At 44.4% G+C, this 23,165-nt stretch overlaps 2 protein-coding genes across 3 annotated transcripts in view; one reads left to right on the forward strand and one right to left on the reverse strand.

The window, feature by feature from the left end:
- LOC123345337 overlaps positions 1–23,165 on the forward strand; it is a 716,016-nt gene that overhangs the window by 522,869 nt on the left and 169,982 nt on the right. The window lies entirely within an intron of this gene.
- LOC123345329 (olfactory receptor 5B21-like) lies at positions 666–1,682 on the reverse strand. Its single transcript, XM_044982120.1, has one exon. The coding sequence runs from the start codon at positions 1,680–1,682 to the stop codon at positions 666–668; it is 1,017 nt and encodes a 338-aa protein (XP_044838055.1).

Raw genomic sequence — 23,165 nt, forward strand, 5'->3', positions numbered from 1 at the left:
GGAGTCTCTGGGAGAGAGGATTCTTCTTGATGGGACATCAACGCCTGTCTGGCCAGCGATGGTTGCCCCTTTGTTTTTACAGAAAGGCCAGCTGTGGCCATCTCCCAACCTCACTATATTTCAGTAACACATTAAGCAATACTTCATACCATCAAATACAATTATAGTACCCACAATTCAATAGGATATTATTGTTCAGCAGATCAAGACTTCTCAAATGATACCTCCCAAGGCATATTTTGTACCAAACACACCATAGCCATATCACAGTAGTCAATATTGGGGTCTAGGGTGCTATTTTGAGGTACAGAGGGTCACACCTTGTCTTTGTAATATTCTGGGATGAACACAGCCACAACAACAGTTCATAACTTTTTTTATTATTTATTTTTACAGTTTCCATCTGAAGGTTTTCAGATGTCAGTTTCCAAAAAGCAATTTTTTTTCATTTTTCAGGTTTCAGTTATTTTGATGAAAAGTCAAAACCTTCTCTCCCCTCCTCCCCCTGCAAAATTCCAACCATCTGTATCTCTCTTATATATATGTGTGTGTGTATGTGTGCACGCACACACATCTCTTGTATACTGCATTTCTGTATCAGGGCCCACTTAAACCCTCCTTCTTTCACAATAGAAACCAGACTGATTGATCCTCATTTCATTCAACTAGTCTGCATTCTTTGGGAGGGCCAGATATTTCCTGACAGCTTTTCTCAGAGCCTCGTTGACCTCTCTGTTTCTCAGGCTGTAGACGAGGGGATTGGCCAGGGGAGTCAGGACTGTGTAGCAGACAGAGAACACTTTGTTCAGGGCTCTCAAGTTACTGGATTTTGGTAGCATGTAGACAATCATTATGGTCCCATAGAAAAGTGTTACCACAATGAGGTGAGAGGAGCAGGTGGAAAAGGCCCTTTGCCTCCCGGTGGTGGAAGGGATTCTCAGGATGGTGCTAACGATACAGACATAGGATGTCAAGGTTAATAGAAATGGGGAAACTGCATCTGGGAAGAAAAATATATGAAGAACCAGCATCATCTGGCTGGTGTCACTGCAGGAGAGCTTTAAAATTGGGGTCACATCACAAAAGAAATGGTCCATTTCATTGGGGCCACAGAAAATTAATTGTGACATAAAACACATCGTTATTGTACAAGGTAGAACTCCAATTATCCAACACCCAGCTGCTAGTTGAAGGCACAACTTGCCATTCATACATGTTCCATAGTGCAGTGGTTTACATATGGCTAAATATCGATCATAAGACATCGCTGCCAGGAGATAACACTCTGTAGTTGCTAGAAAACAAAAGAAAAAAAACTGTGTCATGCAGCCCCCCACAGAAATGGTTCTGTCCCCCGTCAGGAAACTGGCCAGCATCCTGGGCAGGACAGCAGAGGTGTAGCAGGTCTCCAGGCAGGACAAGTTCCCCAGGAAGAAGTACATGGGGGTGTGAAGGTGCTGATCAGTCACAACTAGAGCAATGATGAGGATGTTCCCGGCCATGGTCACAATGTAGATCACTAGGAAAACCAGGAAGAGAAGGATCTGCAGTTCTGGGAGATCCCCAAACCCCAGGAGAATGAATTCTGTTATATCTGTTTGATTTTCCACATCTCCTTTCTCCATGAGCTGCATCCTGTGATAGTGAAAAGTAATGAACATCAAAAGATTTGGCGGTACCATGAAATTAGATAGATTTCCATCTTTTGATCCTGTCAGGGTTCCCTCCCCACTCTAAACTCTAGTGACCAGACCCTTGGGTTTTTAGTGTCCTAATAACCCAATCAGATTCTTAAAAACAAAACTTTATTATAATGAAAAAAGTAAAAGAAGCACCTCTGTAAAATCAGGATGGAAGGTAATTTACAGAGCAATCAGATTCAAAACATGGCGGATTCCCCTCTAGGCAAAGCTTTAAAGTTACAAAAACAGGGAAAAACCTCTCTCTTAGCACAGGGAAAATTCACAAGCTAAAACAAAAAAATAATCTAATGCATTTCCTTCCAATTACTTACAATTTGTAATCTTAGATGCTAAATGCAGATATGGCTTTAGGACATGTATTTTCCCTGCCCTGGTTCCTGGCTGTCCCAGAGAGAACAAAGGAACATACAACAAAAACCTTCCCCCACAGATTTGAAAGTATCTTCTCCCCTTTATTGGTCCTTTTGGTCAGGTGCCTACCAGGTTTTCTAAGCTTCTTAACCCTTTATAGGTAAAGGAGGGTTTTTATGCTACCCTTAGCTGTATGTTCATGACACGCCCCCCCCCCCAAGTCATAGACAATGCTGGGCAGCCTGCTCCACACTGGCTGTGATTTCTTCCTGGAGCTCTAGGAGAAAACAGAATTAATAAGATACATGCACCTTTAGACATACTACTGATTATATAAAAAACTAACAATATTTTCCACATTTCAAGAACGATTTTAACCAGTTGATTCTGGAAAACGTTCATGGGAGAGTGCATCAGCCTCTTTGTTAGAAGCTCCTGAAATGTGTTGTATTTCAAAATCAAAATTCTGGAGAGCTAAATTCCACCAAATAAGTTTTTTTGTTATTGTACTTGACAGTATGAAGCCACTTCAATGCAGCATGGTCGGTTTGCAGGTGGAAATGCAGTCCCCCAAACATATGGGCATAGCTTTTTCAGTGTGTACACAATGGCGTAACATTCCTTTTCTCTGGTTGACCAGTGGGTTTTCCTCTCAGACAGTTTTTTCCTGAGAAACATGGCAGGATGGAATTCTTGATCTGGTCCTTTCTGCATTCAAACTGCTCCCACACCACGCTCGGATGCATCTGTGGTTACTATGCACGGTTTGTCAAAGTCTGGGACCCTTAGCACAGGGTCAGACATGAGTGTCGCTTTAAGCTGGTTAAAGGCTTTCTGACACTCTTCAGTCCACTGAACTGCATTTGGCTGTTTCTTTTTCGTTAGGTCTGTCCGTGGGGTGGCGATTTGGCTGTAGTGCAGTACAAATTGCCTGTAATATCCGACCAAGCCTAAGAAGGATTGGACCTGTTTCTTTGACTTTGATAGGCTACTTTTGGATAGCATTCACTTTGGCCTGTAGGGGGTTGATAGTTCCTTGACCCACCTGGTGCCCAAGGTAAGTCACTCTGTTTAGGCCTATTTGACACTTTTTAGCCTTAACAGTTAAGTTCTGCCTCCCTTATGCGCTTGAAGACTTTTTGCAGATGCTCCAGGTGTTCTGCCCATGAATCAGAAAAAAATGGCCACATCATCAAGGTAGGTGACTGCAGATACTCCCAATCCCACTAGGAGACAATCTACAAGTTTTTGGAAAGTGGCAGGTGCATTTCACAGCCCGAAAGGGAGGACATTATATTCATACAGCCCTTCATGGGTGATGAAGCCTGACCTTCCCTTGGTGGCTTAATCCAGTGGTACTTGCCAGTACCTCTTGGTTAAGTCTGAGGTAGAGATGAACTGGGCACATCCCAGTTTCTCCAATAGCTCTTCTGTGCGTGGCATTGGATAGTTGTCTGGATGAGTTACAGCATTTAGCTTACGGTAGTCCATGCAAAAGTGTATCTCCCCATGTGGTTTGGGAACTAGAACCACTGGACATGCCCATGCACTGTTAGAGGGGCAGATTACACCCATCTGTAGCATGTCCTGGATCTCCCATTCTATAGCAGTTTTGGCATGAGGAGACACCTGGTAAGGTTGGACTCTAATTGGGTGAGCATTACCTGTGTCAGTGGAGTGGTATGCCTATTCAATCCATCCTGGAGTGGCTAAAACATTGGCATGAAGCTAGTGCACAGCTCCTTGATCTTCTGTCGCTGCATACATCCAAGAGTCATGGAGAGATTCACCTCTTCCACGCCACCATCACTTTTTCCTTTGTAGTAGACACCTTTAGGACACTCAGCATCATCTCCTCCCTCGGCTGTAAACTGACAAACCTTGAATTCTCTGGAATAAAAGGGCTTAAGAGAATAAACATGGTACACTTTAGGCTTTAAGTTTGAGGTGGGAGATGCTCTGAGATAGTTGACAGCTCCCAGATGCTCTTGGGCCATGAATGGCCCTTCCCATGATGCTTCCATCTAATGGGCCTGGAGCACCTTCAAGACCATGACTTGGTCCCCTACTTTGAAGGAATGCTCTCTGGCATGTTTATCATACCAAGCTTTTTGCTCTTCCTGAGCATCTTTTAGGTTTTCTCTAGCAAGGACTACAGAGGTTCAGAGGGTGTTTTGTAGGCTGTTTACAAAGTGCAGAATGTTAGTTCCTGGAGAAGGCATGAACCCCTCCCATTGCTTCTTCACCAACTGTAATGGCCCCTTAACCTCGCAGCCATACACAAGTTCAAATGGTGAAAACTCTAAACTGGGATGTGGTACAGCCTTGTAGGCAAAGAGCAACTGCTGCAACACTAGGCCCAATCATTGAAGTGCTCATTTATGAATTTATGTATCATGGTCCCCAAAATTCCATTAAACTTCTCCACCTGGCCATTTGTTTGATGGTAGTAAAGGGGTGGAAACCAAGTGGTTCACCCCATGAGCTTCCCAAAGGCTTTTCATGGTTCCTGCCAGGAAATTAGTTCCCGAATCCATAAGATGTCTGAGGGCCAATCTACCCTGGCAAAAATGTCTGTTAATCCCTGGCACACACTTTTAGCATTGGTGTTGCTTAGAGCTACTGCTTCCGGCCATCGGGTGGCCAAATCCATGAAAGTCAGTATGTGCTGCTTTCCTCTGGGTGTCTTTTTTGGAAAAGGACCCAGAATATCCACAGATACTCGCTGAAAGGGAACCTCAATGATGGGGAGTGGCTAGAGATGGGCTTTGACCTGGTCTTGGGGTTTTCCCACTCTTTGACACACCTCAGAAGACTGGACATAAGTAAAAACGTCCTTGCCCATTCCCTCTCAGTGGAAGGACATGGCTACTAGGATGATCGTGAGCTAAGCTCAAGAACTTTATCCGGTAGTTAGTTGGAACTACCAACTGTCTTTGAGGATGCCAGTCTTCCTGGTGCCCACCAGAAAGAGTCTCCTTGTATAAAAGTCCTCTTTCTACAACAAACCAAGATCGGTTAGAAGAGCTGAGAGGCGGTGGAGTGCTCCGTGCTGCTGTCCAAGCTCCCTGGAGGCTTTCATCTGCTTCCTGCTCAGCCTGGAACTGTTCCCTTGATGCTGGGGACATCAGTTCCTCACTGGATTGTGGACTTAGGCTTGGTCTCTCTGGAAGCGATGTAGGAGATGCGGCTGTTTCTGTTGACTGTGAAACACTCTCTGCTGGTGCATTATGTTGTATTTCAGGCTCTGGTTGAGCCTGTTGTGAAGGTTTAGCTGCTGTTGCCAGTGCAGGCTCAGTGGTGCCCTCTGGTGTTGGGGTTGCAGACGGGGTTGCAAGCACTGGATTCAGTGTTGGCAATGGTTCTGGTGCTGGTTTCTCCACCTGTTCCAGTTCTGGGACTGGCTCTGGCTGGGTCTCTGCAACTGGATCCACTACTGTTGTCGCAGATGTTGGCATGGGGTCCAGTTCCACCACCTCAGTCTGGGTCTCTGGTAACACAGACTGGACCCCTGTAGACGGCACAGGAACAGAGCTAGGTGTGAAGCCTTGCTTAGCCTGGCTGTGGGTTACCATTCCCACCCTTTTGGCTAGCTTCACATGGTTGGCCAAGTCTTCCCCCAGCAGCATAGGAATGGGATAATCATCATAGATTGCAAACATCCACATTCCTGGCCAGCCCTTGTACTGGGCAGGCAACTTGACTGTAGGGAAGTCAAAAGGGTTTGACTTGAAGGGTTGAATTGTCGCTTGGGCCTCTGGGTTGATGAATTTGGGGTCCACTAAGGATTGGTGGATAGCTGACACCTGTGCTTCAGTGTCCCTCCACGCAATAACTTTCTTCTCACTCACACTCACAGTTTCCCTTCGCTCTGAGGGTATCTGGGAGGCATCTGGGCATGAGGACCTTTGGTGTGACCCTGGTGCGATGAACTGTAATCTATTTGGGTTCTTGAGGAGTTGGCCTTTACATGTCCCAGCTCATTACATTTAAAACATCGTCCAGCTGACTGGTCACTCGGGTGAGGTGGGTTGCTGGATAATTGGATGATAAGGTGTCTGGGGTTTTCCTTGGGGTGTAGTTGGGGCTTTGGGCTGCCCCCTGTGGTATGGTGCGGTCTCGGGGTGTCCCTTCTGGTATGCACCCAAACTGCGACCAGGGTTGTTCCCCTCTGCTACCTCCACCCATTTTGTTCTGATTTGCCCTGTCTCTCTGACAGTCTGGGACTGCTCGTATTGATCAGCATAAGAAGCAAGACTTTCTGCTGAGTCCATTTTCTTATCCCATCAACACCGTTTTACATCATCATTGGCCATAGTCAGGAACTGCTCCTGTACAACCAAATCACACATTCCTTCAAAGCTAGCTACACCCCTGACTTTGACCCATTTATCTAGCAGAGCCTTCATCTGGTTTATATAAGCCACATTACTTAGTCCAGCCCCTCTCTTAAGGGCTCTAAATTTTACTCTGCAAGTTTCAGGTGTAATTTGAAATTGTTTCAAAACCAAATCCTTAAATTTACCAAAGTCTGAAGCAGCCTCAATAGGTATCTTGTTGAATATGTGCAGAGCTCTTCTAGTCAATTTTGCTACCAATGTGGTCACCTTGTGATCATCAGGAATTGCATGGAGGGTGCACAGTCTCTCAAAGATGATGAAATATTCAGCAATATCACTGGATTCATCATACTGTGAATAAAGTCGCTCCCATTTGTGGATTTTTGGGGAAGTGGAGCCAGCTGCTGAAGGGTTCTGTCATTTCCACTCCATCACCTCCAGTTCATGCTTCCTCTCTTTTCCTCTCTCCTTCTCAGCATGCTGCCTCTCTGTTTCCCTCTCCTCCCTAGCAGCTTTTTCTCTGCCGCTTGTGCGTCAATCTCCATCTAAGTTCCAGCTGTTTTTCATGTTCCTTCTTTCTTTCCTCAGCTTCAAACTGGGTAATTCCAGTTTTTTCTGGACATCATTTTCTGTCATCCTAGCCTTTCTGCACTTAGACTAGCTGAACCCGAGAGCTAGAAAGAAAAAACAAAACAAAACAAAACAAAACAAAACAAGCTTGTGAATTCCCTTGCAGGACTTCAGTACTCTGCCCTGAGGCAGAGAAAAAAAATCAAAACTCCAGCTGCTCACAGTGAAAAAAAAAACCCAAAAAAACCCTTCCTGCTTTCCAAGCAGCCAAAAGAAAGAAAAAAATAATCCTTTTAATATCCTGAGGTTTGTGCTTCTGGTTCAAAATGATCCCACCGCACTGCCTCCATGTCAGGGTTCCCTCCCCACTCTAAACTCTAGGGTACAGATGTGGGGACACGCATGAAAGACCCCCTAAGCTTATTTCTACCTGCTTAGGTTAAAAACTCCCCAAGGCACAAATTCTTCCTTACCCTTGGACAGTATTGCTGCCACCACCAAGTTAGTTAGACAAAGATTTAGGAAAAGGACCACTTAGAGTTCCTGTTTCCCCAAAATATCCCCCCAAACCCCTTCACCCCCTTTCCTGGGGAGGTTTGAGAGTAACCAACGTGAAAACAGACCAGATCTTTGGGTTTTCAGGACACTAAAAACCCAATCAGATTCTTAAAAAAAGAACTTTATTATAAAGAAAAAAGTAAAAGAAGCACCTTTGTAAAATCAAGATGGAAGGTAATTTACAGGGTAATCAGATTCAAAACATGGAGGATTCCCCTCTAGGCAAAACTTTAAAGTTACAAAAACAGGGAAAAACCTCCCTCTTTGCACAGGGAAAATTCACAAGCTAAAACAAAAGATAATCTAATGCATTTCCTTCCTATTGCTTACAATTTGTAATCTTAGATGCTTAGTTCAGGTATGGCTTTAGATGTATTTTCCCTGCCCTGGTTCCTGGCTGTCCCAGAGAGAACAAAGGAACACACAACAACAACCTTCCCCCACAGATTTGAAAGCATTTTCTCCACTTATTGGTCCTTTTGGTCAGGTGCCAACCAGGTTATCTGAGCTTCTTAACCCTTTACAGGTAAAGGAGGGGTTTTATGCGACCCTTTGCTGTATGTTCATGACAGATCCCATAAGAGTTCCCACTGCAAACTGAGAGCTGGGTTTATATTCTTTCACAACAGAGAAACTTCTTCACTTCAGAGAAATTCATAGATATTCTCCATACACCCCAAAGAGCTGTCACCCAGTTAATTTGCCCCTCTTCTGCCCCATACCCCAACTTTTTTCATTCATTGATTCTTAGATTTAAGACCAAAAGGGACCATTTGGGGATGGAGGTAGGCACAACTGATTAAACGAGGTTCAAACTAGAAACTTGGGGGAGATGCTCATGTAATCTCCATGCCTGATTCTAACATTGAGGGGGAGGAAAATCAAATAAGAAAGGTTACAGCACTGGAGAAAGGAGCCACAGAGGGTAGGAGAATGGACATTAAGAGGAAGGTTAGTGCTGATACCAGTCAGACAGGTGATATGGGAAGTAGAATAACTGTACCCAATCAGGCAGGGAATGTGGGCGAAGCCAAGTAGCAACAGTTAAGAGTTTGTACAACAATGCAAGGTGTGACAAAATGGAGGAACTAGAACTACTGGTGCTGGAAGTGAAACCAGGTATTATAGGGATAACAGAAACATGGTGGAATAATAGTCATGACTGGAGACCAGGTATTGATGGGTATGTGCTCTCCAGGAGCAGGGGCAGCTCCAGGCCCCAGCACGCCAAGTGCGTGCTTAGGGCAGCATGCCACGGTGGGTGCTGGTACCGCGACTCCGGTGGACCTCCCGCAGGCATGCCTGCGGGAGGTCCACCAAAGTCGCAGGACCAGCAGACCGTGGGACCAGCGGATCCTCCACAAGCACACCTGCAGGAGGTCCACCGGAGCCGCCTGCCGCCCTCCCGGCGACCGGCAGAGCGCCCCCCCCCCCGCGGCATGCCGCCGTGCTTGGGGTGGCGAAATGTCTAGAGCCACCCCTGTTCAGGAGAGAAAGAAATAAAGGCAAAGGTGGTGGATCAAGCATTGTATATTAATGATGAGGTAGACTGTAAAGAAATGTGAAGTGATGGAATAGATAAGACAGAGTCTGTTTTGGCCAAAATCACTTTGGGGAAGAAAGCTACCAGAGGTTCTCTCAGGATAATCTTGGAGTCTGCTACAGACCACCAGGATCCGATATGGATAGAGACCTGTTTTTAAAGAAATAAATACTACTGGGAATTGTGTGATTAAGGGAGACTTTGATTTCCCAGATATAGATTGGAGTACAAGTGCTACAAAAAGTAATTTTCCCTCTGCTGATACTCACACCTTCTTGTCAACTATTGGAAACGGGCAACCTTGATTGCATTGGCCTACAAATGTAATCTCCCCCCCCCGTCCCCCGCCACCCGGTACTCACCTCTTCTTGTCAACTATTGAGAATAGGTCACTTCCACCTTAATTGAATTAGCTCCTTACCACTGACCCCGCACTTGGTAAGGCAACTCCCATCTTTTCATGTCCTAGAATATATATTCTGTTTACTGTATTTTTCACTCCATGCGTCAGATGAAGTGGATTTTAGCCCACAAAAGCTTATGCCTAAGTACATTTGTTAGTCTCTAAGGTGCCACAAGGACTCCTCATTGTTTTTGCTGATACAGACTAACACGGCTACCACTCTGAATCTAATAATAGTAGGGCCCAGATTTTCCTGGATATGAAAATATCCACGAGCTAATTCGTTTCAAAATTAATGAGAGGATAATCAATATTGCATCTGAGACTAGGGTTTACGATTTCAAAAGGGCTAACTTTACTAAATTAAGGCGACTAGTTAGAGAAGTGGACTGGACCAACATATTTAGGAATCTAAAGGTAGATGACGCCTGGGGTTACTTCAGGTTGAAATTGCAGGAGTTGTCAGAGGCATGTATCCCGAGAAAGGGAAAACGGCTCGTAGGTAGCAGTTTTAGACCGAGCTGGATGACCAAGCGTCTTAGAGGGGTCATTAAGAAAAAACAGAAAGCGTACCGGGAGTGGAAAATGGGAGGGATCAGCAAAGAAACCTACCTTATTGAGGTCAGAGGGTGTAGGGATGCAGTGAGAAAGGCAAAGCGACGGGTGGAGATGGACCTAGCGAAGGGGATTAAAACCAATAGCAAAAGGTTTTTTAGCCATATAAATAGGAAGAAAACCAAGAAGGAAGAAGTGGGACCGCTTAAAACTTTAAACGGAGTGGAGATTAGGGATAATCTTGGAATGGCACAATATCTGAATGAATATTTTGCCACGGTCTTTAATGAGGCTAATGAAGGGCTAAGGAATAGTGATAGAGGGACCGATGGGAATGAAGATATGGGGGTATACATTACGGTATCTGAGGTGGAGGCCAAACTTGAACAGCTTAACGGAAGTAAATCGGGGGGCCCGGATAATCTTCATCCTAGAATATTAAGGGAATTGGCGAGTGATATTGCTAGCCCGTTAGCGATGATTTTTAATAAATCTCTAAATTCGGGGATTGTACCGTTGGACTGGAGATTAGCTAATGTAGTTCCTATATTCAAGAAGGGGAACAAAAGTGACCCGGGTAACTACAGGCCTGTTAGTTTAACATCTGTAGTATGCAAAGTAATGGAAAAAATTTTGAAAGAGAGAGTGGTTAAGGAGCAGGAGGCCGATGACAACTGGGATAGATTACAGCATGGATTTACGAAAGGTAGATCGTGCCAAACCAATCTGATCTCCTTCTTTGAGAAAGTAACAGATTTTTTAGACAAGGGAAATGCGGTGGATCTAATATATCTGGATTTCAGTAAGGCGTTTGATACGGTACCGCATGAGGAATTATTGGTTAAATTGGAAAAGATGGGGATCGAAATGAAAATCCAGAGGTGGATAAGGAGTTGGTTAAAGGGGAGACTGCAGAGGGTAGTACTGAAAGGGGAACTGTCGGGTTGGAGGGGGGTTACCAGTGGAGTTCCTCAAGGTTCGGTTTTGGGTCCTATTTTATTCAATCTATTTATTGCTGACCTGGGAACCAAGAGTAGGAGTGGGCTGATAAAGTTTGCGGACGACACCAAGTTGGGAGGTATTGCCAATTCGGAGAAGGATCGGGATATCCTCCAGGGAGATTTGGATGACCTTGTAAACTGGAGTATTAGTAACAGGATGAAATTCAATAGTGAGAAGTGTAAGGTTATGCATTTAGGGATGACTAACAAGAATTTTAGTTATAAGCTAGGGACGCACCAGTTGGAAGTAACGGAGGAGGAGAAGGACCTGGGAGTCCTGGTTGATCGTAGGATGACTATGAGTAGGCAATGTGATGTGGCCGTTAAAAAAGCTAATGCGGTCTTGGGTTGCATTAGGCGGGGTATTTCTAGTAGGGATAAGGAAGTGCTAGTCCTGTTATATAAGGCGTTGGTGAGACCTCATTTGGAGTATTGTGTGCAGTTTTGGTCTCCCATGTTTAAGAAGGATGAGTTAAAACTGGAACGGGTACAAAGAAGGGCCACTAGAATGATCCGAGGAATGGAAGGCCTGTCGTATGAAAGGAGACTTGAGGAGCTCGGTTTGTTTTCCTTAACCAAAAGAAGGATAAGGGGAGATATGATTGCACTCTTTAAATATATCAGAGGGATAAACACCAGGGAAGGAGAGGAATTATTTCAGCTCAGTGCTAATGTAGACACGAGGACAAACGGATATAAATTGTCAGTCAGGAAATTTAGGCTTGAAATTAGACGAAGGTTTCTAACCATCAGGGGAGTGCAATACTGGAACAGCCTACCGAGGGAAACAGTAGGGGCGAAGGACCTCCATGACTTTAAGATTAAGCTAGATAAGTTTATGGAGGAGATGGTATAATAGGATAACGGGCTTAGTCAATAGGTCAATTAAGTGCCAAACTGGTACTTAATTGGGTCAAAATGGGTCAATGATATGATATTCTTAACCTTTTTCCAGAGGGTATGGCTGGAGAGTCTTGCCCGCATGCTCGGGGTTCAGCTGACCGCCATATTTGGGGTCGGGAAGGAATTTTCCTCCAGGGCAGATTGGCAGTGTCCCTGGAGGTTTTTCGCCTTCCTCCGAAGCATGGGGCAGGGGTCGCTTGCTAAAAGAGTGGGTAGATCGGCTAATGTGGCCTGCATCTTGCAGGAGGTCAGACTAGATGATCATAATGGTCCCTTCTGATCTTGAATTCTATGATTCTATGATTCTATGATTGCTGACAGATTTCTTCACCAAATAGTTGCTGAACCAACAAGAGGTGATACCATTTGAGATTTGGTATTGGTGAGCATCGAGGACCTCATAGAAGAACTGGTTGTAGGGGACACCCTTGGTTCGAGTGATCATAGAATCATAGAATCATAGAATTCAAGATCAGAAGGGACCATTATGATCTTCTAGTCTGACCTCCTGCAAGATGCAGGCCACATAAGCCGATCCACTCACTCCTGAACTAATTCTCTCCCTTGACTCTGCTGTTGAATGCTCCAAATCATGTTTTAAAGACTTCAAGTAGCAGATAATCCACCAGCAAGCGACCCCTGCCCCATGCTGCGGAGGAAGGTGAAAAACCTCCAGGGCCACTGCCAATCTACCCTGGAGGAAAATTCCTTCCCGACCCCAAATATGGCGATCAGCTGAACCCCGAGCATGTGGGCAAGACTCTCCAGCCAGGCCCTCGAAAAGGCTAACAATATCCCAACATTGACCCTTTGTACTAATTACCAGTGTGGCACGTTATTGACCTATTGACTAAACCCGTTATCCTATCATACCATCCCCTCCATAAACTTATCCAGCTTAATCTTAAAGTCATGGAGGTCCTTTGCCCACACTGTTTCCCTCAGTAGGCTGTTCCAGAATTGCACTCCTCTGATGGTTAGAAACCTTCATCTAATTTCAAGTCTAAATTTCCTGATTGACAATTTATATCCGTTTGTCCTCGTGCCCACATTAGTACTAAGCTGAAATAATTCCTCTCCCTCCCTGGTATTTATCCCTCTGATATATTTAAAGAGAGCAATCATATCTCCTCTCAACCTTCTTTTGGTTAAGGAAAACAAACCGAGCTCCTCAAGTCTCTTTTCATACGACAGGCCTTCCATTCCTCGGATCATTCTAGTGGCCCTTCTTTGTACCCGTTCCAGTTTGAATTCATCCTTCTTAAACATGGGAGACCAAAACTGCACACAATACTCCAAATGAGGTCTCACCAACGCCTTATATAACGGGACTAGCACCTCCTTATCTCTACTAGAAATACCTCGCCTAATGCATTCCAAGACCGCATTAGCTTTTTTAACGGCCACATCACATTGCCTACTCATAGTCATCCTACGATCAACCAGGACTCCTAGGTCCTTCTCCTCCTCCGTTACTTCCAACTGGTGCGTCCCCAGCTTATAACTAAAATTCTTGTTAGTCATCCCTAAATGCATAACCTTACACTTCTCATTATTGAATTTCATCCTGTTACTAATACTCCAGTTTACAAAGTCATCCAAATCTCCCTGGAGGATATCCCGATCCTTTTCCGAATTGGCAATACCTCCCAACTTGGTGTCATCCGCAAACTTTATCAGCCCACTCCTACTTTTGGTTCCGAGATCAGCGATAAATAGATTAAATAAAATCGGACCCAAAACCGAACCTTGAGGAACTCCACTGGTAACCCCCCTCCAACCCGACAGATCACCCTCCAATACGACCCTCTGCAGTCTCCCCTTTAACCAGCTCCTTATCCACCTCTGGATTTTCATTTCAATCCCCATCTTTTCCAATTTAACCAGTAATTCCTCATGCGGTACCGTATCAAACGCCTTACTGAAATCAAGATATCCACCGCATTTCCCTTGTCTTAAAAATCTGTTATTTTCTCAAAGAAAGAGATCAGGTTGGTTTGGCATGATCTACCTTTCGTAAAACCATGCTGTAATTTGTCCCAGTTGCCATCGGCCTCAAGGTCCGTAACCACTCTCTCCTTTAAAATTTTTTCCATGACTTTGCATACTACAGATGTTAAACTAACAGGCCTGTAGTTACCCGGGTCACGTTTTTTCCCCTTCTTGAATATAGGAACTATATTAGCTAATCTCCAGTCAAACGGTACAACCCCCGAGTTTAGAGATTTATTAAAAATCATCGCTAACGGGCTTGCAATTTCACTCGCCAATTCCCTTAATATTCTAGGATGAAGATTATCCGGGCCCCCTGATTTACTTCCGTTAAACTGTTCAACTTTGGCTTCTACCTCAGATACCGTAATGTCTACCCCCATATCTTCATTCCCATCAGTCCCTCTACCACTATTCCTTAGCCCTTCATTAGCCTCATTAAAGACCGAGGCAAAATATTCGTTTAGATATTGTGCCAAGCCAAGATTATCCCTAATCTCCACTCCGTTTAAAGTTTTAAGCGGTCCCACTTCTTCCTTCTTGGTTTTCTTCCTATTTATATGGCTAAAAAACCTTTTGCTATTGGTTTTAATCCCCTTCGCTAGGTCCATCTCCACCCGGCTCTTTGCCTTTCTCACTGCTTCCCTACACCCTCTGACCTCAATAAGGTAGGTTTCTTTGCTGATCCCTCCCATTTTCCAGTCCTTGTACGCTTTCTGTTTTTTCTTAATCACCCCTCTGAGACGCTTGCTCATCCAGCTCGGTCTAAAACTGCTACCTACGAACTGTTTTCCCTTTCTCGGGATACATGCCTCTGACAACTCCTGCAACTTCAACCTGAAGTAACCCCAGGCGTCTTCCGCCTTTAGATCCCTAAATATGTTAGTCCAATCCACTTCCCTAACTAGTTGCCTTAATTTAGTAAAGTTAGCCCTTTTGAAATCGTAAACCTTAGTCTCAGATGCAATTTTGTTTATCCTTCCATTTATTTTGAAACAAATTAGCTCATGATCACTCGAGCCAAGGTTGTCCCCTACAACTATTTCCTCAACAAGGTCCTCATTACTCACCAAAATCAGATCTAAAATGGCATCCCCCCTCGTCAGTTCAGCAACTACTTGATGAAGGAATTCATCAGCTATCACGTCTAGGAAAAGCTGAGCCCTATTATTATTACTAGCATTTGTTTCCCAATCTATATCCGGGAAGTTAAAGTCTCCCATGATCATACAGTTCTTATTAGTATTTACCTCCTTAAAAACATTAAAGAGCTCTCTATCCATATCCAGGCTAGATCCCGGCGGTCTATAGCACACCCCAATCACTATCCCAGGGGACGCTCTAGTAGTTTTCTTCCCCAATGTCACCATTGCCCAAACAGACTCCGTATTATCCATTGCATTGCTAGTTATTTCGTTACATTTCACCTCATTATTGACATACAATGCTACTCCCCCACCTTTACCTTTGTTTCGGTCTTTCCTAAACAGCACATACACATGAGGTAATTGAGTTTAAACTAAATGGAAGGATAAACAAAACTAGATCTGAAACTAGGGTGCGTGATTTCAAAAGGGCTAACTTAAAAAAATTAAGGGAATTATTTGTGAAGTGGACTGGCGCGAAGAACTTCAGGATCTGAATGTGGAGGAGGCTTGGAATTATTTTGTCAAAGTTGCAGAAGCAATCTGAAGCAGGCATCCTAAGCAAGGGGGAAAAAATGTAGGGAAGGGTTGCAGACCAGCCCAGAGGAGCAAGCTTCTCAAACAGGTGATTAAAAGGAAAGCAGAAAGCCTGCAAAGAATGGGAGATAGGATGGTTCAGCAAGGAAAGCTACCTCATGGAGGTCAGAAAGTTTAGGGATAAAGTGAAAACTGCCAAAAGCCAAGCAGAATTGCACCTTGCAAAGGGAATTAAAACCAATACAGTAACTTCTCACTTAAAGTCATCCCCGTTAATATTTTTTCGTTGTTACGTTGCTGGTCAGTTAGGGAACACGCTCATTTAAAGTTGTGCAATGCTCCCTTCTAACGTCATTTGGCAGCCGCCCTGCTTTGTCCGTTGCTTGCAGGAAAAGCAGCCCATTGCAACTAGCTGGTGGGGGCTTGGAACCAAGGTGGACCCATCAGCCCCCCTATCAGCTCCCCACTCCCCTAAGTTCCCTGTGCAGCAGCTGCCCAGCAGGATAGCAATTGCCGACAGTTCAGCTGTCCCTCCCCCAACTGCCATGTGCTGCTCTTGCCCTCTGCCTTGGAGTTGCTCCCCAAGACTCCTGCTTGCTGTGCTGGCGGGAGGGGAGGAAGAGGGGGGCTAATGTCAGGGTGTCCCCCTCCCCCCTGTTCCTGCACCCCACTTACCCCATCTTCTATAGAGCAGGGGGGACACACGGCAGGGGTCAAGACAGAGGGAGCTTGCTGGCAGCAGCAGCTGTGGTCTCAGCAAGCTGATCTAATTAACAAGGCAGTGTACTTAAAGGGGAAATGCACATCTCTCCCTCACACACACAGGGTGTGTCTCTGTCTGTGATGCTCTCTCCACTCCCTCTATTCCTGCTGCCTTGTAAACTGTGAGAGTTAACCCTTGAGGGCTCAGCCAATTGCAAGTTCATCATTTAGCAGTAAGGCATTCCCTGGAAAATATCCCACCCTCTGACTCCTCCACCTCAACCAAGCTTCACAATCATCATCACTGTGTACCAGTATTAAATTGTTTGTTTAAAACTTATACTGTGTGTGTATGTGTATGTATGTGTCTCTCTCTCTCTATATATATATGTATGTATAAAATACAGTCTTTTGTCTGTTGAAAAAAAATTCCCTGGAACATAACCCCCTCATTTACATTCATTTTATGGGGAAATAGGAGTCACTTAATGTCGTTTCGCTTAAAGTCACATTTTTCAGGTACATTACAACAATAAGTGAGGAGTTACTGTAGTAAAAGGTGGGTTTTCTGTCACTTGAAGTCTTTAAATCGTGATCTGAGGACTTCAGTAACTCAGCCAGAGGTTAGAGGTCTATTACAGGAGTGGGTGGGTGAGGTTCTGTGGCATGCGATATGCAGCAGGTCAGAGAAGATGATCATGATGGACCCTTCTGACCTTAAATTCTGTTAGGCATTAGATCATCCAGTATGAGCTCCTGCATAACAATAACCACAGAATTTCCCCAATTTCCCCAGCACTCAGCTGAATAACTTGTTTGGCTAAGACATACCTTCAAGAAAGGCAGCCAGTCTTGATTTGAAGATATCAGGAGATGAGAATCCATCATTTTCCTTGGTAGTTTGTTCCAATGGATAGTCACACTCATTGGCAACAAACTGTGCCTTATTTCTCATTGGAATGTGTCTGGTTTTAGCTTCCAGCCATTGGTTCTAGCTATGCCTTTCCTGTTCGATGAAAGAGCCCTTTGATAACCAATGTTTTCTTTCCAGGAAGGTGCTGATACACTGTGATCAAATCACCTCTGTCTCCTCTTTGATAAACCGAACACATCGAGCTCTATATGTCTCTCACTGGAAGATATTTTCTCCAAATCTCAAATCATTTTTATTGTCCTTTTCTGCTCCCTTGCCAATCTTTCAACATCTGTCTTAAAATGTGCACCCCAGCGCTGCCCAAGGTATTCCAGAATCAGTGTCACCAGTGCTCTTTACAGAGGCGAAATCCCCTCCCTGCTCCCCTGTTTATACAGCCATGGATCACTTCAGCCCTCGCCCCCGACAGCATCATGCTGGGAGCTGAAGTCTAGTTACTTGTCCACTGTAGGGTGAGGGGAGGACAGACAGAGGGATGCGTTAGGGCAGAGATGATAGCTGGGTCTTCATTCTGACTCATCAGTTTTTCTAGCTGTGAACCACAAAGAACCCGACTCTGACGTCCTTACTCCGGCAGAGCTCCCAGCGTGTGAGGACACTGTCTAATGGGGGTGTCTCAGAGCAAGGGCTTCCTATGAGCAAGGACCTGAGGATTTGCCCCAAGGCTAGTGAGACTTACCTTCAAACCTCCGCATGAAGCAGCGAGCTCCCCATCGCCGGTGACTGGGTCTGGTGTCAGTCAGCCTTCTTGTCTCAGTTTGTGGGCAGAACCTGCCTGTGGCTGCTGGGATGCTCTCATTGCCTGGGTTGATTGTTGGCATCACACAAACCCTTAATGTCTCCTGCTCTGGATTCTTGCAGGGTTTATCTGGGAAAGCAGCCAGCCCCTGGCCCTTTCCACTGCTGTTGGGATCTCCCTTGGGACTGCTGCCAGTGATTGTCTGGATTCCCTCCATAGGGGAATTGATGCTGTGTCACTTGTTAAAACACTGTAACATCACGAGAATGCAACAAAGAGTCCTGTGGCGTTTGTTTGGTTTTTTGTTGCTTTTTACAGATCCAGACTAACACATCTCCCCCTCTGATATCTCATCACAAGAATGGCCACTCTGGGTCAGACTAATGGTCCATCTAGCCCAGTGTCCTGTGTCTGGCAGTGGCAGGTGTCAGATGCTTCAGAGGAAATGACCAGAACAGGGAAATTATCGAGTGATCAATCCCCTGTCATCCAGTCCCAGCTTCTGACAGGCAGATGTTTAGGGACACCCAGAGCATCTTGGCTAATAGCCATCAATAGACGTATCCTCCATAAACTGATCTAATTCTTTTTTGAACCCACTTATACTTTTGGCCTTCACAACATCCCCTGGCAATGAGTTCCACAGGCTGACTGTGTGTTGAGTGAAGAACAACTTCCATATGTGTGTGTTAAAGCTGCTGCCTATTAATTTCATACCATAGATTTATATAGAGGCATTATGATATTTACTGGCTTATTATCTATCATTTTCCTAAAGGTGACTAACATTGTTAGCTTTCTTGACTGCTGCTGCACATGGAGCAGATGTTTTCAGGGAACAATCCACAATGATTCCAAGATCTTTCTTCAGTGTTACTAGCTAATTTAGACCCCATCACTTTGTATGCATAATTGGGATTATGTTTTCCGATGTGCACTGCTTAGCATTTATCAGTATTGAATTTCATCTGCCATGTTGTTGTCCAGTAACCCAGTTTTGTGAGATCTCCTTTGTTACTCATCCTCAGTTTGTCCTTCCCTCACCTTCTTGCTCCCTCTCTCTCTGAGAACTCATCGTTTTTTCAGGGATCTTGTCCTTCAGTTTCTCATCTACTCATCAGCTGTTTCTCCAGACTTTTCTGGGGTCAGATTCCTATGCACCTTCCCAAAGCCTTTCTGACAGTCCCAGTATACTATATGCACTGGATCACCGCTGTCCACATGTTTGTTGACACCCCCGAAGAACTCTAATAGATTGGTGGGGCATGAGTTCCCTTTACAAAAGCTGTGTTGGTTCTTCCCCCAACACGTTGTATTCATCTATGTGTCTGATAATTCTGTTTTTGACTATAGGTTCAACCAATTTGCCTGGTACTGAAGTTAGGTTTCCTGGCCTGTAATTGCCAGGACTGCCTCTGAAGCCTTTTTTTAAAAATTGGCGTTACATTAGTTACCCTCCATTCATCTGGTACAGAGACTGATTTAAGTGCTAGGTTGCATACCACAGTTAGTAGTTCTGCAATTTCATATAAGTTCCTTCAGAATTCCTGGGTGAATACCATCTGGTGCTGATGACTTATTACTGTTTAATTTATCAATTTTTTCCCCAAACCTCCTCTATTGACATCTCAATCTGGGACAGTTCCTCAGATTTGTCACCTAAAAAGAATAGCTTAGGTGTGGGAAGCTCCCTCACATCCTCTGCAGTAAAGACTAATGCAAAGAATTTGTTTAGCTTCTCCAAAATGGCTTTGTTTTCCTTGAGTGCTCCTTTCGCACCTTGATCATCCAATGGCCCCACTGACTGTCAGGCTTCCTGCTTCTGATGTACTTAAAAAAATTGCTTTTAGTTTTTGTGTCCTTAGCTAGTTGCTCTTCAAATTCTTTCTTAGCCTGCCTCACTCATGCTTGTATACTTGACTTGCCAGAGTTTATGCTCCTTTCTATTTTCCTCAGGAGTATTTGACTTCCAATTTTTAAAATATATCTTTTTGTCTCTAACTGCCTTTTTTACTTTGCTGTTAGCCATTTTTCTGGTCCTCTTACTTTTTTTTGAGGGGTGTGTGTGTAATTTAATTTGAGCCTCTATTGTGGTGTTTTTAAATACTCTCCATGCAGTTTGCAGGCATTTCACTCTTGTGACCGTTCCTTTTAATTTCATTTAATTAGCCTCCTCATTTTTGTGTAGTTCTCCTTTTTGAGGTTAAATGCTACTGTGGGGGGTTTCCCCTACAAGGATGTTTAAATTTAATTACATTATGGTCAGTGTTACTGAGCAGTTCATTTACATTCACCCTCCTGGACCAGATCTTGTGCTTCACTTGGGACTAAATCAAGAATTGCCTCTCTTCTTGTGGGATCCAGGACTAGCTGCTCCAAGAAGTAGTCATTAATGGTGTCTAGAACTTTTATCTCTGCATCTCATCCTGAGGTGACATGTACCCAGTCCATATGGGGATAATTGAAATCCCTCATTATTATTGCATTTTCTGCCTTTGTAGCCTCTCTAATCTTCCTGAATATTTCACAGTCGCTGTCCTCATCCTGGTCAGGTGGTTGGTAGTATATTTCAAATGTTATGCTCTGTTATACTGTCTCAAAGCTGATGCAAAAGGCATCCTAATCTCAAAGGAAATCTCCCATTTTCCCACATGCTGTTTCTGTCCATGTGTGAAGAGCCCAAGTGAATGGGAAATATGTGTAAGCCCCTTTAACGATATGTAACTCCGTCATACCCCTTTCCATCTGTGGACCTCAAAGCACATTGCAAAGGATTTTGAGTATTATTATTCCCATTTCATAGACTAAAAAACTGAGGCACAGAGGAGGGAAGTGATTCCCAAATGGTCAAATAATTAAGCCTTGCCATAGCTAGGAAATAGCACTCCGAAGTCCTCTGTCAAAATGCACTCTCCTGGACAGTAGACCATGCACTCTGAGACTTGAGTCTATTAACTTAATATGGAGCAGCTGGCAAAGATGATGAGAATCAAAACCGGTAATCCAATGCTCTTCAGCCTTTCTCAATGCTCATGTTCCACTGTTGTACCACAGAGTTGGTGTCACCGCAGTTCTATAGATCTGCAGCTATGCAGAAAGCTGGATGTCATTATGTCCCTACTGATGTCACTGAAAGGCCTGAAATGTGGTGGCACCTGCTGCCGTACTAGGGTCTACATCATCTGAACATCCTCCAGCCCTGTCTATGAAGCTGCTCAAGGATTTGAGAGTTGCCACCTGCCTTATGTCCCGCTCAGACAGTTTAATACTGAGCTGCTTGTAATCTGGAGCTGGATGATAATGGCCTACGACTTCGTTTTCTCCAGATTAATGACCAGATCAATGCATGCTACTTTTTGTTCAACCAGATCAGCTGTCAGCTGCAGCAACTCACCAACATGAGCCAACAAGACAAAGTCAACAGCATCTTTGAGATCTCCAAGAATCATGATGTTCAGTTCAACACCCCTGACAGCTGCCTCCTCATATTTATCCATCAACCAGTCGATGCTGATGTTGAAAAGTGATGGGGAGAGAATGCAACATGGCTTAACTCCCGTGGAGATAGGAAACCCCATGCCATATACCAGCCATTGACTCAAACACAGCTTTCCATTCCATTATAGAGCTTTCCAGGGATGCCAAGTCGCTGCCTCATCAAACTCCAGAAACTTGCCTGATTCACTGAATCAAAAGGTTTACGGAAGTCTATAAAAAGTGCTGCGTATGGCTGATTAAATTCAGCCATCTTTTCATACGGATGTCTCAAAGGGTAAAGATCTGGTCAACGATGGAATGACCAGGTGTAAAGTCATACTGAGGATCCTGATTTTTGCCATGAAATGCATCTTTGATTTGAGACATTAACACAGAAGTGAAGACTTTGCTTGGGATTGACAGTGGTGTAATACCTCGATATCATTGCTATATTCAGCCTTATCATGCTTTTCAGACAGAGGCAGAATACACCCTGTGACGCTGGCAGACCAAGTGCCAACTCATGCCAAGGCCCCTAGGCCTCACTGAACACTGACAAATACACAGCTGGAAACCAGTCTGACTCACCTGTGTGTTGGTATTGTTAAAAGAAATATAAGATTTATAAAAATGTTTAGACTTTACAGCATTAATCTCACTTATAATGTCTGTATGCCATGTTTTAAGGTAATATTTAGGTGTTTGCTCTGAAACTGGAAACCCCCCTCCCCAGTCAGAAGAGAATCATTACCAAGTGTGAAATATTATCTCCAGTACAACAAAAGCAAGCCCATAGATACCAGAAGAACCATCGTGGAACATCAGAGGATAATACACTGTGATAATTTTCCACACACACACACACTCCACCCCTAACACCCATGATGAGGCCTCATCCCATTATCTTGAGAGAAGGGAATAAAAAATCCCTGACAAGAAGAAACTGTAAATCTGTGCTGCTTGGCCTTTGGGAGAGCAAGATTTCTAAGCATAAGCAAGGGATCCCCAGCTGCTTAGCCAGGATTAGCCCTAAAGGACATACAGAGCTTGTATATTACAGCAGATTCCATCATCTTTTGAAACCTAAGACTGTAAATCATTTGTGTGTGTGTTTACCAGCGTTAACCTTGTAAATAACTCCCTTGTTTCTTTTTCTTAGCTAATAAATCCTTAGATAGTTTACTATAGGATTGGCTACAAGCATTATCTTTTGTATAAGATCAAAAGTGCAATTGACCTGGGGAAAGTGACTGGTCCTTTCAGACTGGGAATAACCTAAATATTGTGATTTTTGATGTAAGGAGCTATCTATTGCAAAGGCAGCCTTACCTGGTGGCAAGACAGACTGGAGTGCCCAAGGGGACTGCCTGTGACTCCATGTTAAGGCTGTTGTAGTTCTTGCAGAGTTCCCACTTGATATTTAGTTGGTGAAATCCAAAACTAGAACTCACAGCCAATGTGGGGGTTGTGACCTGCTTCTGAACAGTCTGCCCTGAGGTTGGTACCTGTGCTCTTCAGCCACTTCAGGCAACCTGCCAGCCCTTCTTCCCCGGTCATTGGGAATGGCATGAATGAGCCAGGTGCTACTGAAAAGCCTGTTCTGCCATAGTGTGACAATACTCTCCCCTGTATTCAGCAACTCAGGGGCTGGAAAAGGGTGTGAAGTGGCCGTTACACTTTAAAAGCGTGGTAATCTGTTAGGGGAGTAGGAT

Source organism: Mauremys mutica, chromosome 12 (assembly GCF_020497125.1).
Source record: "Mauremys mutica isolate MM-2020 ecotype Southern chromosome 12, ASM2049712v1, whole genome shotgun sequence".
NCBI lineage: Eukaryota > Metazoa > Chordata > Testudines > Geoemydidae > Mauremys > Mauremys mutica.

What these genes read in the sequence shown, in the direction of transcription:
- LOC123345329 (XM_044982120.1), bottom strand. Translation starts at nt 1,682, where the DNA reads ATGGTACCGCCAAATCTTTTGATGTTCATTACTTTTCACTATCACAGG.